At 47.6% G+C, this 18,794-nt stretch overlaps 1 protein-coding gene across 1 annotated transcript in view; it reads right to left on the bottom strand.

The window, feature by feature from the left end:
- The window catches only part of TGDS (TDP-glucose 4,6-dehydratase), a 256,503-nt gene that overhangs the window by 144,379 nt on the left and 93,330 nt on the right, over window positions 1-18,794 (bottom strand). The window contains 1 exon segment of the mRNA XM_085622129.1: window positions 69-159. Coding sequence (XP_085478255.1) covers window positions 69-159 — 91 coding nt within the window.

The following is an 18,794-nucleotide window of genomic DNA, read 5'->3' as shown; positions in this document are numbered from 1 at the left end:
GTTGTTTTAATATACATTTTTTACTTTGAAAAATATTATTCTAGTAACTGGATAATATTAAGACTCACCAACGTGCGTTTGTGCTGCATAATGAAGCACAGTATCAATATTCTCCGTTTCAAAGAGTAGCTTCACGAAATGCGCGTCGCAGACATCCCCCTAAAAGAGAAAAACTGGGGGACATTAAAAATGTAAACACCCGTGTATCCAACCTGAGGAGGGAGAGCTTTCCCGCCGTCCCTGTGCACCCAATGTCATTTCCATTCGTGGTTGAGGTTATGCATAATAGAAGCAGCTACGTCCCTCTGGTGTGACCCGGTTATGCAGCTCGCTGCCCAGTACTAATTCACCCACTGGTAAAAAGGAGTACTCAGTCTGAACCAGCTTACAAGACTTTTTAAAGCTCATCTCTCTCATGGCCTTAGTTGAGTACAACTTGAAACAAAAATTAGGTAGTAGCCCTTTGTCAATTTGTCTGTCCAATATAATGATCGTGCACTCCTACATCATTTTGGAAAAATAAAACAGGTCAAGTTAATAAGCTGATAAACAGGAGAACCAGAAAGCACATTTTACATAAAGTGTGGGTTTGTTCTCATTTATGTATTTGAATACAAGATTGCACGGTCAGGGTTCAAATTTCACTTGCTCTTCGTGACAATGTGATAAATAAAGCGTATATGTGCATTCGTTCGAAAAGTGGTAACAATAGACCGATTAGAACAATTTTTGTATTTATATTGGTGTTGGGAATGTGCCGGGGGATACCAAGTCTTCATTCGTTTTAATTTTAATGAGTGACATGGTAAAAATAACCTTCATGTATGCAGAGATAACAGACAAGTGTGCCGTAAGAGAAGCATAACTGAACTTGGAATCAAACAAATGCATAAGGTATTGTACTAAACGGTTTGTTGCTTCAATTATAATCGACATTTATTGCCATGACACCAGACCATGTACCGTTTTCATTTTGCCACATGGTAGCGACATGTTGTGCCCCTGCTTGCTTCTCTTAAGATAGGTATAAATTTAGCAGGAAACTTTGTATAACCAAACTCTATAACCCCAGGAGTTAAGCTGCCAAGTTTAGGCTTTTGGGTTCTGGGTGCCAGCCTTTTTACTGTTTTGCATTGTTAACAAAAGAGAAAATGCCGGCTTTTTTTGCTGTTTGTCCTCTGACTTATGCATTAGATGTCAATACCATGGCTGAATGAAGTGCCTAAAGTAATGCAATTTGAGTCAACGGCATTTGTTAAAGTTTGTGCTTGTTTTTGACTAGTGGCAGGAATGAAATTTGAGTGAAAAGTATGCATATGTCCAATTTAAGTTGTTGTATGGCCCTCCGATACAAAGTATATGAGAAGAAGTTCCGGATGCCAATCAGAGTGAGACTCAAGCTCTCTTGGTGGTGTAGCACCACTGACCCCCCACTTGAAAATAAGCATTTGCAAAGCCAATAGGTCTCGCCTATGCAAGAGCTCCTGGCTCTGGCAACAAGTTTTAGTTGTATTGTACACCAGTGTGGTTTTGGTTCAGCATGGCTACAAGTTAGTGGAGTGGGGTGAATTGGTGTAGATTGTGGAAGAACAGAGTGGGGTAGATTGGGGTACAGTAGAGCGGGATAGATTGAGGTAAATAGTAGTGGGGTATGATGCAGCAAAATGTAATGGAATGGGGTAGATTGGAGTGGTATAGAGTGGGGTAAACTGGAGTGGAACTGTGTGGGGTAGATTGGAGCTGAGCTGGGTAGAGTGGAGTGGGATAGATTGGAATCAGGTAGATTGGAGTGTGGTAGAGTGAGGTAGACTGGAGTGGAGTGAGATAGACTGGAGTAGAGTGGGGTAGACTGGAGTAGAGTGGGGTAGATTGCAGTAGAGTGAGGTATACTGGAGTAGAGTGGGGTAGACTGAAGTAGAGTCAACTGGGAGGTGGGGTAGAGTGGAGTGAAGTGGGGTAGGTTAGAGTAGAGAGGAGAATGGTTGTATTAGGGTGGGGTGGTGTAGATTGGGGTGGGGCAATGTAGATTGGGGTGGAGTGAGGTTGATTGGGGTAGAGTGGAGTGGGGTAGGTTGGAGTGGAGTGAGGTAGATTGGAGTGAAGTGGGGCAGATTAAGGTACACTGGAATGGAGTGGAGTGGGGCCAAGAGGAGTGGTGTGGGGTGGATTGGGGTAGAGTGGAGTGGGGTAGATTGGAGTGGAGTGAAATAGGGTAAAGTGGGGTGGGGTGGAGTGAGGTGCATTGGAGTTGAGTGGGGTAGATTGGAGTGGGCTAGATTGGAGTGGGATGGTGTGGGGTGGATTAGAGTGGAATGATGTAGATTGGAGTGGGGTAGATTGATGTGTGGTAGAATGCAGTGGGGTGGGATGAATTGGGTAGAGTGGAGCAGATTCAAGTGGAGTTGGGTAGAATAGAGTGGAGTAGGCAGACTGGAGTTGAGTGGGATAGATTGGAGGGAAGTGGAGTGGGGAAGATTGGAGGGGGTAGATTGGAGTAGGGTGGGGTAGACTACAGTGGGGTGGATTGTGGTAGATTGGGGTAGACTGAAGTGAGATAGCCAGGAGTGGGGAAGATTTGAGGCAAGTGGGCTACATTGTACAGGGTTAGATTGTGGTAGATTGGACTGGGGTCGATTAGGGTAGACTGCAGTAGAGTGGGGTAGATTGGAGGGGTAGTTTGAGGTGGAGCTGACAGATTTGAGTGGACTGGGGTAGAATAGAGTGGAGTGGATTGGGGAAGATTTGAGTGGGGTGGATTGGAGTGGGTTGGATTGGACTGGGGTGGAATGCAGTGGGTTGAATTGGGGTGGAGTGGGGTAGATTGGGGTGGGGTGGAGTGGGGAGGATTGGGGTGGGGCGGAGTGAGGTAGGGTTAGATTGGGGTGGGGAAGATTGGATTGCTGGCCTAGAAAAATCATACAAATGTAACCAGACCTGCAGGTCTAGGAACTTGAATAATCTACTCGACCTTACCATAATATACTTTACCCGTAAACTGGTCTCAAATTGTGTGATCCTAGGCAAATATTTTATTTTATGTAGCAGCCTTTTTCTTTATTATCAGATATGATAGTACCTACAAATATGTGAGGTCATCACTTCTGCTGTAAACAAAAACTGTTTTTTAATTTAATATACTAAATGTTTGCCCCATGTATAATAAGAATAGAGTCCACATATAGGGTACACATGACCCCTGACCTGCCTATTAGTTCACTAATAGCATTGCCATCAGGGCAGGGGCAGGAATATTTCTCTGTTCATGTTTAAAAATTCACTTTTATTAAAAGTACAGCATGATGGGGTAGTTCACTGTAATTTACAGTCAGCACATTTTCCAATGAAATGGCCAAGACTGTTTCACTTATATGCAGTGTTACTGATTAAAACTACATAGAGTAAAAATCAGGTTTGGAAATTGGATTTCAGCAAAAATATTTATCATTTGCACATCACCAAGTAAAGTCTTCTGATTTGTTTTCATCCTATAAAAATCTTTTTTTCACCACACAGAAATCTAAAAATGTACCTACATAAGTACTGAAATATATGTGAAATCCTTTGATGGTTGACTTTTTAGCTATTTCAATATTGTGTTAGGAAAAAAAGCCTGACATTTTACAGCCTTTCAATTCACACGCTTTGCACAGAACAATTGTCAGCCAGTTCCTTTTCAAAATCCTCTAACTTCGCAGTCAGAGAAAAGCAAATGTGGAAAGAAGACAAACTGATATTTTGACCTCTGTCTCTGAATGCAGAGCAAAAGTGAAAAAATGAAAAGAAGATTTAAAGTCATTGTTATTGCTCCTTCACTTTGGGAGTGATCAGAACAGCTGTTATTTGTCAGCTCACCAGAATGGGTGAGTAAGCCCTAAGAATGGGTTGCCCTGATGAAATCTGACTTCCCATAGCAACCAGACGAGTAGATGTTTTGAGTCCTGGAGTGCATTGGAGTAGTTAGGGATGGACTGGAGTGGAGTGGGGCAGATTGAAGTGGATAGGTGTAAAGTGAAAGGGCATGAAGTGGAGTGGCATGTAGTGGAGTGGCATGTAGCGAAGTGGCATGTTGTTAAGTGACATGTCGTGGTGTCTCATGGAGTAAAGGGCCTTGGAGTGGGGTGACATGGAGTGTCATGTCATGGAGTGGGGTGTTGTAATATAGAGTAGAGTGGCGTGTCGCAGAGTGGCTTGCCGTAGAGTGTCTTAGAGTGGAGTGGCGTACAGTGGAAGTGCACAGAGTGGGGTGATACGTCGTAGAGAGGAGTGGCCTGTTGTGAAGTAGCATGGCGTGAAGTGGCGTGGCGTGAAATGGACTGGCGTGGCGTGAAGTGGCATGGCATGGCATGTCATGGAGTAGCGGGTCTTGCAGTACAGTGACATGGAGTGGCGCATCGTTGAGTGTTGCAGAATGGAGTGAAGTGGCGTAGAGTGGATGGGCACAGACTGGAGTAGTGTTGTAGAGTGGACTGGTGTGGAGTGACGTAGCGTGGAGTCTGAATGGTGTGGTCGCGCATTACCATTACAGACAACACATATTCATTTGAAATGATCATTACATTTGCACAGACATACAGTTTTTCCTGTGCAAAAATAATAATATGTGGAAATGTTATCACCTAGTATATTGATGTGTTTTGATCGCATTCAAATATTTGTTTTTACCCACACTTCAGAATTACAAAAAAGTGCTTCATTTGTACTTTCCTAATTCTGAAATATTTTGAAATATCAGCAAAGCTCATTTCCAGACATTTTAATTTTATTGTATGCTAAAAAAAACATTCCATTCACAGCAAGACTGTTGCATACATTTTCTCACTTTGAAGTCAGAGAAAGAAAAGTAAACACCAAGCTCCCTCTGGAAAATAGAGCCTGACATTTGTCTTTGAATGCACAGCAAATGTGGCAAAATAGGAACAAGATTTAAAGGCCTGCTTGCAAAAAGCAAGTATGCGTGGAAGAATGCAGTAAATAGGCTATTCTCCACAGGAGGGAGGAACTCAAGATGGACAGCCAACAACAAATAGCAAGCAACTGCAAGTTACAAACTACAAAGTCAAAGGCAAGTAATTCCTAGGAAAGCTTTCAGAATTCTCAGGAAGTCGTTAGCAAACGTTGCACTGTCTTATAGGCATCAAGCTAAAAAACACTGTAAAATGGTTGAAATGAAAAATATTTTTACAGAGATAGGGGTAGAACTAGAATGGGCAGCACAGCCGAAGCTGCAACTTAATCAGTAAAGAAGGCCATGCAGCAAATGTTGCTATCCAAGTAAAGAACACTATAAGCAACTTTTGGAAATCAAAGGGTCAAAAAAGGCAGGTTCCATTGACACAAAGTGAGTAGAGATTAAAATAAAACAAAAAACGCGTGGAGAGGCATGCATTGGATGTGGAAAAGCAGCGACAATGACACACGGCAATCAATCAATCAAACAAAGCATTTGTAAAGCACACTACTTACCCGTGCGGGTCTCAAGGCGCTAAGGGGTGGGGAATGCTCCTACTGTTTGAAAAGACAGGTCTTGAGGAGTCTTCTGAAGGTCAGTAGGTCTTGGGTCTGCCGTAGGCGGATGGGGAGGGTGTTCCATGTCTTGGCGGCGAGGTGGGAGAATGATCTGCCGCCGGCGGTCACTCTTCGGGTGTGGGGGAGCGTGGCGAGGGTGTGGTCGGCGGAGCGGAGCTGGCGGGTGGGGGTGTAGAAGCTGAGTCGGCTGTTGAGGTACGCTGGTGCGGTGTTGTGGAGTGCTTTGTGTGCGTGGGTGAGGAGCTTGAAGGTTATCCTTTTGTTGACGGGGAGCCAGTGCAGGTCTCTCAGGTGGGGTGTGATGTGGCTGCGGCGGGGGATGTCGAGGGTCAGGAGTGCGGAGGCTTTCTGGATGCGTTGGAGCCATTTCAGGAGTTTGGTCGAGGCTCCTGCGTAGAGGGCATTTCCGTAGTCCAGTCTGCTGCTGATGAGGGCCTGGGTGACCGTCCTTCTCGTTTCAGTGGGGACCCACTTGTAGATCCTGCGGAGCATGCGGTGGGTGTTGAAGCAGGAGGAGGAGACGGCGTTGACCTGCTTCGTCATGGAGGGGGGAGTCGAGGATGACCCCAAGGTTGCGTGCGTGGTCGGAGGAGCTGTTCCTAGTGCGGTCGGCCACCAGGAGTCGTCCCTGGCCGAGGGGGTGGATCCGAGGATGAGGACCTCTGTTTTGTCCGAGTTCAGCTTCAGTCGGCTGTTTCTCATCCAGTCGGCGACGGCCTTCATTCCTTCGTGAAGGTTGGTTTTGGTGGTGTGGGGGTCCTTGGTGAGGGAGAGGATCAGCTGGGTGTCATCGGCGTAAGAGATGATGTTGCGGTCGTGCAGTCGGGCAAGCAGTGCCATGTAGATGTTGAACAGCGTTGGGCTGAGGTATGAGCCCTGGGGTATGCCGCAGATGATCTCGGTGGCTTCGGAGCGGAAGGGGGAAGGCGGACGCAAGGAACAAGTATGTTTCATGCAAGAGTTCTGAGCTAATGAGGTTAACATTTATAAAGAAATAGCTAGAGAAAGGACACTCCACAGTCTGGAAATATTTGCTCCCTGCAGACTTGGCAATGGGGGACCCAGGGGGTGGCATCCCTAGGATACCTATCCCGGGGTGCTTCAGGAGAATGGGGCAGTCCAGGCAATTAGGGGCTTAGATTTGGTCGATTTTGGCTTGGGGTGGACTTACGGTGACAGTTGGTGCTCCCTGGGGATAGCTGGGCACAGAGTTGGCGAATTGTTGTCCGGGTAGGTAGGGTAGCGGTGGCTTCCTTTGTTTAGAAGATAAAATGTAGCATTTTACTAGATGAGGTTGGAAGTGCACAAGGTGCTTCATGGCTTACCAGGGGGAGGCCGTGAGGAAAGCCTTAACGGTGTTGTGTGATGCAGGGAGGGAAGACTTGATAAGACCGGGCGTGTTATCTCAAGCCTGAGTAGGCCTCACACTCCCGAAAAGGAGTGCAGCAAGTGGGATGAACACAGAGGTTTTGGCGTTCTCACCACCGAAACCAACGCTGAAAGTTAAATCAGGTTTTTCTTCAGTAAAAGTGAGGTGGTAGCGACTGAGTTCCGAGAGGATGCTGGTGTTCTCCTGGAGGTGGGTAGAGGTCGCACTCGCTCCCTCCCAAAGATGCTGTGGATGCAGGGCAGTCAACGGGGGTCTTCCTGCAGAGGTTCCTCAGTCCATGAAGATGATGTGAGGGTTCTTGTTTGCAGGGTTGCTGTCCCACGAGGTCCTCTCCAAACAGGCTGAGGTTCAGTCGCCACTGGACTACCAATCAACCTGAGTCGCAGTCACAGACCAATCCTTCCTGGGTTAATAACTCACCTTCTGATGGTCCCAGCAACTCTTCAACAGCACTCCCAGGCTCAGCAAACTCAGGTGGGACTCTGTGTGTCAGGTCTTGGTCCATGGTGCTGCACGGCAGCAGTGGTGGCAGTTGAAAGACTTTGGGCTATCACTTGCCTAACAAACGTCCTCAGCTGTCTCCCTGTGCAGCTAAAAGGAGGCCAGTTAGCTGGCCTTTGCCGTCTCTTGAAAGACTGGGCTCTGGAGACAGCTTCTCACTGAGTCAGAGATGGGCACAGTGGCGTAGCTTGGGAGGTGGGGGTGGACAGCCCCAGGCGGCATGAGTTTTGGGGGCAGCAGCTGGCCCCCCTACCCACGCTCCTACCTGCAGCCGACGCGGCCGCATGACTCGTGAGCACCCCCCGCTCTTCGATCAAGCCGCCATGGGCGGCCTAAGGCCTAGAAACGCCACTGAACGGGCAGGCACAGTCCCTTTCCTTGCTAATCACCTGGTGCAGTCTTTGACGCTGCAGCCTCTCTTTGCTGAACCCACAGTGCAGCAGGGCAGTCCCTTTGTGGTCCTTCTTCTAAGTCAGTAGAGATCTGAGGTCTGGGTGCCCCTTATGCTTGGAAGGTGCCATCAGGGCAGGATGCAGTAGGTAGCCAATGGGCTACCACGTTCCCTACTACCTGGTGACCCCTTCCTGTGGAGTGTGGAATCTGGCTATTCCCTGACGCGCCATTCTACCCACTCCCAAGATGGCGAGACCCCTCTCTCAGTGTTCAGACCTCCCTAGCCCAACCCTGGGGTCTGGCTACTTCATGGCTACATGCCTGAACAATTGGGCAACTTTCCTCCCAAGTGTGACACATCTGCCCTTCAAAGGCGGCTCCCTCTTTGAAGCCTGCCTTTTGGAGCGAACACTCAAGTGGTTTCCTGCAGGAAGGAAATAACACCTCCCTTGCCTGCAATCCCTCATTGTTCTCCTTCCTGTGGGACGCTGGCATGGCTCTCCAGGATGGTAGAAAGCGCTCTCGTGGAACAGATTTCATGTGTGCCTGGGAAGGCACAGGAATTTTAAAGGCAGCAAAGTGTCAGCTTAGCTAAAGCTGCTCACTGCAACAATTACATTAATTTTGACTTGAGATACAAGTCAGGCTTAATGTAACAAGTTTTTGATAACTTGTGGAGGGCCCTCTTTGGTCGCACTATTCAGGAGTTAGCACTGCCAAGGAGGTCAGTGTGTAATCCTGTACTGGGCGATATGTAGTTGGGTGACCAAGTCTTTCCACAGTAAAAACTGTAGTTTTGCATGTTTATTACCAGGATATGTAAAGCACATGTCCTGCCTGCGTCATATGTTGCAGCACCCTGCCTAAGGAATCTGTAGGCCTGCCAGAGGTGTGACTTACACAGTAGCACTGGGGAAGTGGTGGCTTTGTCATTGCTATCAATGTCATTGGCTGGAGGAGAGAATGAGACTTCTTGCAAAAAACACACCCCCCGATCCGAAAAGGACGGGGCCTGATCGGAGTGACGGGACCTCTTCTCCAATGGCTGGCCAGCATTGAAGAGGCCAGCCAATGGAGAACAGGGGAGAAGAGGGGCGGGTTCAAGCCCCTCTTCTCCAAGTCATTAAATCTCTCGACTTCCGGTTCTGCCTTCGGCAGACCGGATGGTCCCGAGACCTAAAAACGTCATCGATATAACGTTTTCAGACACGAATGTGTCTATTGAAGAGATTATGTTCCTGTAGAACCACAGTCTGCTCCAATTGGTGGACATAGAGATTAGCCAGGCTTGGGGCAAAAACACTGCCCATAGATGTGCCCGACGTTTGCAAATACAGGTCGTCCTCGAATTTAAAGAAATGTTCTTTCATGACTTTTCGAGCACATGACATGATAAATTGTATAGGTGTGATGCTGTCAACAAAGTGAGATACGAGTAAAGACTCTATGGTGGTAAGAGTCTCATCCTGAGGTATGCACGTATACAAAGACTCTACGTCAAACAAGACTAAGTAGTCTTGTTCAACATCAAACGAAGTCTCTGACAATAGGCATAACCTGTCCTTAGCGTCTTGCAGAAAAGTAGGCATTTTAGGTACCAACGGCCGTAGAAAAAAGTCAACAAAAGTCGACAAAGGCTCTGGTATAGATTCTATGCCCGAAATAATGGGCCTCCCTGGTGGTGGTCGCTTTTCTTTATGTATTTTAGGCAATACATAGAAATAGAGTGTAATGGTATAAGATGTCACCAAATAGGATGCTTCATGGTCTGTGATCCAACCTCTTTCTTTCGCCTCGTCTACCATCCTCTTGATCTGATTTGTTGAATGGTCAGAAAGTGAAAGATAAGCATATTCTGAGATCATTGCGGAGGTTAATGCCAGGGTGTTTAATGTACAACATTGTCTTTAGAGCCAAACGTGCTTGAGGTGGACAGTTTTTTTTTGTCATGCAGATGGGACAAGGTTACTAGCGTCACAGATGTTGGAGATAATGAAGAAGGTTCTAACTAAGACACATTTCTTTAGGATTAGAGCAGTGTCAAAGGTGTTCAGGTTGGGTTATCCTATGAAAGAAGTGATGAAACTGGGCAGATGATCCTCTGACTATTGTTTGCGTTATACGAGGCAGCTGGAAGACCTTTAACTTTTCCCCCCACATGTTAATATACTGTAGGTTGTGTGGCATGATCCTGCATGGTGAGAATTTCATTATGGATTGAGGGCCATTCTTTCATTAAAAGGGTGGCGAAACATGCAGAAAACAGTCTTTTGGAAATAATTTGGGTTTTTGTTCTGATCAAATATAAAGATTGAATGGTGGGGTGGGGAAATGATCAGGAGTAAGAGCAAAAGGCTGCTTTATTAGGACAAGGATGCAGGTTAAGAACTTTGTTACATTACAATAAGTAAATAAGTGGGGATAATTGGTGGGGACACCTGCTGCCATAGTTCTCAAATGTGGTAGAGATAAGAACATGTCCAGACACCCTGATCATACACGGGTGAAAATGATCTGGTGCAATTGTCGGAACTAGGCATTTTGAAAGAAATGAAGTTTGAAACGTATGTGTTTTGAATGGCGTAAAGTGAACAGGGAGATACAGCGTTTCTGTAAAACGAAAGGAAAAGGCTGGTTGGAACACCATATTTAGAAAGAGGATTTCATGTTTTATCAACAGGATGGGATACATTGGTCCTTCATGGGGAATGAGTTGTACTTGCTGGTAATAAGGGACCGTTTAGCATTAACACGGTCACTCAACAGATGCTGTTAAAAAACAGACTGTTTACTGGAGCAACAGCCTTCTTTTTTTTAAAACAGCAGTGCAAGATGTTGGGGCTACAGCCTCCAGTTGTAATGAAATGTTCTGGTATTGGTGGGGCAGGGAGGCAGGAAATGTCCTTGGTAGGGTTTTTCCTGGTGGAAGAAATTGAGGATCTCACACCAGAACAGAAGTGTTTGGGCCTTCCAGGGCAGTCCTTGGCGGAGAAAATACAGGGGAGCGATGGTTGGGTCACGTGTGAAGGACAGAGAATGGAAGATAAAGGGATAGTGAGGAATGTTTGGATGGTTGTTGCAGGACTGTTCATGTTGGGGGGGAAGGAGTAAAGGTGGGGGGGTTAGTTGTGAAATTGTATTAGTGAGGCGGGCTTGTGATTATTTGCTGTAATGGAAATAAGTTTTTACCCTGAATACTAGTCCTAATAAAGCAGCCTTTTGTTCTTACTCTGCCTATTCATTCTGCGCAGTTTCCCCCGATGGGGGCTCAAGGGGGTGGAATCCCTAGGATGTCCCCCCCTGGTGTGCTTCGGCGGATGGCTTAATCCAGGCCTTTAGGTTCTTAGGATTGGTCAATTTAGGCTTGGAAGTGGGGTTAAGGTGACAATTTGCTCTGTGGGGACAGAGTTAGCATACTGTGGTCCTGGTAGTTAGAGTAATGGTGTCGGTCTTTGTTTTCTACCTCCCACTTCAAGTCGACAAATGTTTTGAAGGTATGTGCGCATGGTTGGCTTTATTGGGTCTTTTTCAGGTTTGGGGTCTTCAATTAGAATTTATTACTTTAGGATAGGTTGCAGAAATGGAGGATATTGCGCCAGGCTGGAAGGGTTGGGGGCCTTGCAGGTCAGTCCTTGGCAGAGCGAACACAGGGGATCAATGGTTGGGTCACACGTGAAGGACGGCAAATCGAAGGAAAGGGAATGTGAGGAATATTTGTTATTAGGGACTGTTCATGTTGGAGGGGTATGATTAAGGGTGAGGGGTTAGTTATAAAATTGCATTAGTGGGTCGTGTTTGTGATTAATTATTGTAATGTTTCTAAGTTTTTAACCTGCATACTTGTCCTAATAAAGCAGCCATTTGCTCTACTGTTCATTCTTCGCCGTTTCGCCCGATGAAGTACCTAGACTGCCCGAAATTGAGACTACAAGCACAGATTCACTGTAGTGTGAGGCTAGTAATCACAGAAAGCAAGGAAAGTAGCTGCCTTCAAGCGTTTGAAGAATCTAAATGTATTGCCTTATTTAGCTGCAGGGCTCACACTTCCTTTCAATCGTGCTTTCATTAACACAGCAATCGCATGGTGTACATTCTTGAGGGATAAGCGCATCACATGGACATCGTAAAGACAGCGTGCCCCAAGAATGTACTACATCACACATGAAGCAAGGCTCGCGGTGTCACTGGATCAAGTCACATGGCATCATTTGAGGTTTTTGAAAAAAATGCTGCAACGTAAAACTGACAATCACATGCATTTTATCTCGCTGAAAAAACAAGCTATTAAGGAAGAGTTAAAATTGGTGTCTGGGACATCAACATGAAATCACTCAATTTTAGTTCTGCATGCTTCCGAAAAGCATTCCTCTTTAGCTACTCTCGCAGAAGCCAAAAGTTTTAAGAGCATGCATAACATTCGTATAAGATATCAACATACGGAATCTTGGTGTTTGGCTGCAAAATACAATACAATTCACATAACTCGCCAACACGAGTGGCATGACGACATTCACATGAAAATTAAGCTAACCAAACGAATGCAACAGTTCAGGCAAAAACAAAGCGTTTTCACTTTGAGTTAAATTTATCTTCCTTATCTCCACGTAACAAGCCGACAGCTGCTGTCCAAATGTGCACACGTGGAAGGAAGATCACCGCGATCGGTGGTAGATCTGAATGCATTACACCACAACACAACAATCACACTTTTCACACAAACATGCAAGCAGTTTTTTTTATTCAGGAATTTTTGATATGACTGGTAAATACATCAAAGTGCTGTGGTGCTGCCACTAGGAAAAAACAGCAATGCTTACTACTCCGAGGCATATCTAGGTGACTTGGCTTCGCTGTGGTTAGGTAGTGTTCTGTGTTACCTGCCAGAGATCATCTCTGGAGAATTCCTCGTGGATTTTTTTAACGGTTTTTCTTTCTACACTCTCTCACTCTTAACTTTTTTATATTTTTTGGTGGCTGCTGCTCTTTGTGCTGTAGAGAAAGAGCTTTCCTAGCTAAGTATTTCCAGGTGTTCTAATTTTGCGATTCTGTCGTGTTCTGTGTCACTTTGCACAGACTCCTGCCGAACCCAGATGCATTCCTGGTTTGGATTTGATGTATATGGTGAATTCTGCACAACCTTATCAAATAACTGCACCACATTTTGGACAACAGCGATGAAAATAGCAATACTTTTTTTATTATTATTAGGTTCAAAGGAGAGCGCATAAAAATGTATTTAAAATGGAGTTCAATATTTTATTTCTCAACACATTCATGTATTTTTCCGCTTACTTATGGGTACAGTGATGGTAGATGACTCTAATGAGCAAGTCAAGCTGCATAACCATGTATTACACAGTGGCCATGAGCTATCAAAGGGGTTGTGGTCACACGGACACAAAGTTGGACGGCTCTGGAGGTTGTCCTCATCTTTAAACAAGCATTTGCAATGCAATCGGTCTCGCACTAGTGAAAGTTAGAGCTATTGGCGTCGCAAATTACACTGTTTTTTCAGTTATGTTTTTTTGTTTGCAGTGGAGTGATTATGTGACCTATGTTAAGAGATAGGAAGGAAAGGGGATGAAGAGGCAATAGTGGCAAGCAGCGGTGGGACGGCCAGTGCTGGAAAAGAAAGAGTACAGATGGATTTTGAGCATGTGTAAAGTGCCCTTCTAGCACTGAAATTACACCACTGAACGAGTGAATAGGAAAATTAAACACGGGTGAGCACCTACCTGAATATTCTATTTATTCTGTGTTGTTAGTAAGTTTGTAGATATGATATGCCTTTTATGTAAACTTTCCAGCGTCCTTTTGGAATGTGTAGGCGGTAAGAGCGGGGCCAGTTTTTCAAGTTAAGGGTGGGGGAAAAGGGCAGTTTTAATGGCTCAAGTTTAGGGGCTGGGGTGGTTTTTGGGGTGTGGGGTAAGGGACAGTTTACAGGGCAGGGGACAGTTTTAGACCTCGGGCGGGTGGGGGGCTGGGTTAGTTTAGGGTTGTAGGGGACACTTTTTAGGGCTCAGGGCTGGGACCTGGAGTCAAGGTAGTTTTGGGGGCATGGGCTCAGGGCAGGTGGAAAAAGGACAGTTTAAAGGGCAGGGGTATGATTATAAGCATGCATGTCTCTTTACCCATCATGTCTTTACCACAAAATTGCGTGGTAAAGGCATGAGTGGTAAAGAGGCTGTCATGGTAGAGGCTGTGTGGTGCAGGCATGCGTTGCACCATCATACAACCATCTGGCTTGACTTCGTGGGTATTGTTTTGAGTAGCACAGTCCTGAGTATCCTCTGGTGGTCAGAACATCCTTCTGTGTTTGTGAGCATTCTTAAAAAGAGCAGAGCACGGGGGGCACGGGAGGGGATATTTTGTGCGCCCACGGTTTTAGTTGGGCAAACATATTTCTGTTTAGCCACATTCAGGGCTACCTTTCAAATAGGCGATTAACAGCTAAAAGGTAGATTAGAAAGACTTTGTGATGGCTTTTCATTAAAAGTGAACTCAAAGAGGAAGAGGAGAAAAAAGGGGGAGACATACAAGTGAGCAGATTGAGGGACTGGAAGAAAGTAAGAGGCGAACACAGATCGCTGCTCCAGTTAAATGAGAAAACGAGGTAGGGAAGCAGAGAAGATAAAAAAGAGAGAAAGTGTGAAAGCAAGTGGCAGGTCTAAGAGGCATAGGTGAGCGAGAAAGGCGGGACAGTGCGTGAGTTTGAGAGACCAAAAGGTGGGAGAAAGGGGGCCGCAGAGGTATAACAGAGGGGCCTACAAAACCCCTACAGGGGATGGGGGTGGCGTAGCCTTTTGCCCCTAAAATAATTTAGCCTAGGGCCTAATAAATCTCCAAGATACAAGAGTTTTGGGGGTCCCATCATTTTGCATGACACCACAGCAGGGGGGTTGTGGGGAGAGGTGAGAGAGAAAGCTGGGGGTAGGCAAGTGGGAGAGATTTATGGCAGAGGCAGGCAGGTGGACGAGCCAGAAGAGAGAGCGACAGAGGGAGAGAGATGAGTGGGAGTGAGAAGGGTGGGAGAGCAGAAAAGAATATTAAGAAAGTGAAAGAAACAAGAGGTGAGACAGAAGGAGAGAGGAAAGGGAAGGGAAATTACAGGGAAAAGTGGGAGTGAGAAAAATGTGGAAAGGGCAGCAGGATAATGAAGAGGGAGAAAACAGCTGACTGAAGAAGAAAGCTTGGAAGGAGGGAGATGTGAAGGCGATAGATTGGAAGATACGGTGGAGAGAAAGCTTTAAGTGAGAAGGGAGGCAAGGTGGTTCGATCACACACATTAGAAAGCACGAGAGAGGAGGTGTCCAACGTATCTAAGCCAAGATACAGAGTTTGAGGAATCCAGGTACTTAGCCAAAAGCACATGCTGGGAATTGCAGGCCACAGTAATAATGAGAAAAGTAAAAACACAAGTCAAGAAGGTTGATGTGCATTTTCTTCTGTTGTGTCGTCCATAGTCCCTGCACTGTGTAGTGGAGTACATGAGCTCCCCATCCCTGGAGAGACGCGTCTGCTGTCAGTACTATTTGTGGAACAGGCTCTTGGAACGGTCGGCCCTTGCAAAGGTTTTGTGGATTCCACCAATGCAGAGAGTTGTATGCCCGACCGCTCACCAACACTAGGTCTTTCAATTGTCCTTGAGCCTGATTCCACTGACGTGCCAAGCACTCCTGAAGCGGGCGCATATGTAGTCTCGCGTGTGGGACTATGAAGATGCAGGAGGCCATCATGCCTATCAACTGCATGAACACTCACGCCGGAAGGGAGTGTTGAGGTTTGAACTTTGAAATCAGCATTTGCATGCTGTTGATTCTCACCAAATTGGGCTGAGCCGTGGCCGCCAGAGTGTCTATAGTCGCACCTAGGTACTGTTGTACGTGTGCGGGCTGTAGATGGGATTTTGGGTAATTTAGTGAGAACCCCAGACTGTGAAGGAGGTGAATGGTGCGGGACATGTGGCTGGCACATTGCTGGGCTGACTTTGCTTGAACGAGCCAGTCGTCCAGGTAAGGGTAGACGTGTATGTGCTGCCTCCGTAGATGTGCCGCCACAGTAGCTAGGCACTTTGTAAACACCCTTGGTGCCGTTGTCACGCCGAAGGGAAGGACTTTGAACTGGTAGTGCTGCCCTTGAACAGTGAACCTGAGGTATTTTTTGTGTGATGGGTGAATGGGTATGTGGAAATACGCATCCTTGAGGTCCAGTGTGGCTAGAAAGTCTCCCTGCTTGAGCAGCGGGAGGACTTGCTGTAGAGTGAGCATGTGAAAATGCTCGGAAAGAATGTATCTGTTTAGGGGTCTCAGGTCTAATATAGGTCTGAGTGACCCGTCCTTTTTCGGTATTAAAAAGTACAGGGAGTACACCCCCGTACCTTGCTCGTGGACGGGTACGACCTCTATTGCGCCTTTTAGAAGCATACTTTGCACCTCCTGCTGTAAGAGCGTTAAGTGCTCTGAGGACATAGGACGGTTTTTTGGAGGTATTGTGGGTGGAGTGGAGGTTAGTTCTAGACAGTAACCGTATTTGATAATATCTTTGACCCACCTGTCCGTGGTGATGGAGTTCCACGTGGACAGGAACCTTTGTAGCCTTCCCCCGACAGGTGTTATGTGGTCGGGAGGAAGGGAGAGGGCGTCACTGCTTGTTCTTGGGGGAGGACCTGGTGTTGCCGTAGCCGCGTCCTTTGCCCTTTGTACTGGAGCCACGATATCCACCCCGGGTGTTTTTATCGTAGGTGGTTTGGGTATTGCCTTTGTTGTATGTCTGCTGTGACCCCTGTCCTCTACCTGCTCCTCTATTTCCGGGGCGACGAAAGGAGCTGCTCCGAAAGGACTGAGTCTGGAGAGCCCCCATGGACTTTGCGGTGTCCGTGTCCTTTTTTATTTTCTCAAGGGCCGTGTCAACCTCCGGCCCGAATAAATAGTCGGGGTTGACAGGTTGGTTCAGTATATAATTTTGCACCTCAGGTTTGAACCCGGAGATTCGCAACCAGGCATGTCGTCGCAGCATGACGCTTGTGTTTATGGCCCTGGCCGCCGTGTCTGCGGCATCTAGTGCACACTTGATGGAAGCATTTGTGAGTAGCTGTCCCTCTCTGATAAGAATTTCTGCACCTTCTTTGAACTGGTCAGGGAGATGTTGGAGTAGTTGCTCCAATGTGTCATAGTGCGCTCTATCGTAGCGAGCGAGGAGCGCTTGAGTGTTGGCTATGCGCCATATGTTGGCAGCCTGGGCGGCAACTCGCTTGCCAGAGGTCTCTAAAACCTTGGACTCTTTGTCCGGGGGAGGAGCGTCACCTGTTGATTGCGAGTGTGCCCTCTTGCGAGCATTCGCAACGACAATGGAGTCGAGAGGTAATTGGCCTCTGATGTAAGTAGGGTCCCCAGGTGCTGATCTGTACTTTTTGTCGATCCTGGGGTTTATCACCCGTGCCCTGGTGGGTTCCTTGAAGATGTCCTTGGCTGGTTTGAGGACTCCTTTCAGCATGGGCAGAGTGTTTACATGCCTTTCCGAGGAAGCGAAAGTGTCCATAAGGAAGTCGTCTTCCACGGTGTCAGAGTGAAGCTGCACGTCATGATTATTTGCAGCACGTTCAATAAGAGCGTTGAACGCTGCAGTGTCCTCTGTCGGAGATGTTTTCGCTCCATAGAGTTGTGGGTCCTGTGCATCTAGAGGTGCACTGGGGTCTGCAGGGTCGCCCCAAGTTTGATCAGGGTCCTGTTGGTCATCAGGGTCCATGTCTCCGTGGTAAGGGACTTGGTCATCCATATAGTCTGCCAACGCATCCGTGTCGGAGTGTGTGGGAGAGAATGATAGTGGGTCCTGGTAGGGCGAGTCGAAAGATTCGCAAAGCACAGGTTCTGAGTCCACAGGCAGCTTTCTCTTTAGTGGGATCCTGAAAGGGTCCAAGGGTGGCTCTGAAGTTATCCTCCGGTCATGGATAACCCTCCTGCCGGTGTTGGCGTCGATGTAACGTGACGGAGACGTCTCAGCAGGTGTAACCATGGTGTGGGTGACCCGTGTCCTGAGTTGGAACATTTTCGGGATCGTGGATGGCGGCAGGCCAAAAGTTATGTTGGCTGGCGCCGAAGAGGCTGTTTGAGCTTTTAGTGGGCCGGAGCCCGATGTGTCCTGGAGGACCGCTTGGGTTTTGCTGCTTTGTGCTGCAACGGTTCGCGCGTGAAGCGCTTTCGAGGCCTTAGCGCCCACCAGGTTGGTAGAGGCGGCCGTGGACTTTTTCGGCGCCGGTGGGTCATCGGGTCGAGGGGCGAGGGGCGGAAATGGCCGTCGACGTCTTCGAGGGGGCTTCGGTGTTGCCGTGGAAGCGACGTGAGACGCAGCAGGTGGTATGACCTTTGGTTTAGGAGTCGATGGCGTCGGCGCCGAGAGCCGAGCAGGTTTGATGGCACCGAGGGCCTTTTTCCGAATGCCGGCGTCGGCCGCTTCGAGTTCGGCACCGAAGTCTCGTTTGGTGCGCTCGTGCTGATGCGTGTCGCTGGCGTCGAAGGTGTGGAAGGCCTCGATCCGACTAGCGCCACTTTCGGTTTCGGTTTCATTTGTACCGGTGCAGCTTTCGGTTTCGGTTTGGTAGAAGGGAAACCAGCCGGTGTAGGTAATAATGGCTGCCGCTGAACGTCCGAGCCCGGGCCCGAGGGCGGGGCCGAAGAACCGCGGGATAGGTCTCGGGTAAGGCCAGAAGGCGATCCCTCGACCGGAGCCATAGACTGTGGCACTGGGCCCTCGTCAGTCTGAACGGGTAGGCCTTGCTCGTCATTGGAGCTACTCTCTTCGGCCCCTAAGGCCTCATCGTCGTCTCCTACCTCGGCGTTGTCTTCATCTCTGCGAAAGAGTGATTCGTCGACGTCGTCCGAACCGGAGTCATGATCGGAACCGGGATTGGAGGGTAGGATTTCCAACTCCTCGACATCTTCGGCGTTGAAGATGTCTGCCGGGGCCGGTGCCGAGTGCTGCGCTTCGA

This window comes from Triturus cristatus, chromosome 8 (assembly GCF_964204655.1).
Source record: "Triturus cristatus chromosome 8, aTriCri1.1, whole genome shotgun sequence".
NCBI lineage: Eukaryota > Metazoa > Chordata > Amphibia > Caudata > Salamandridae > Triturus > Triturus cristatus.
Note: the sequence above shows the minus strand (reverse complement) of the source record. Positions and strands in the feature narration are given on the sequence as shown.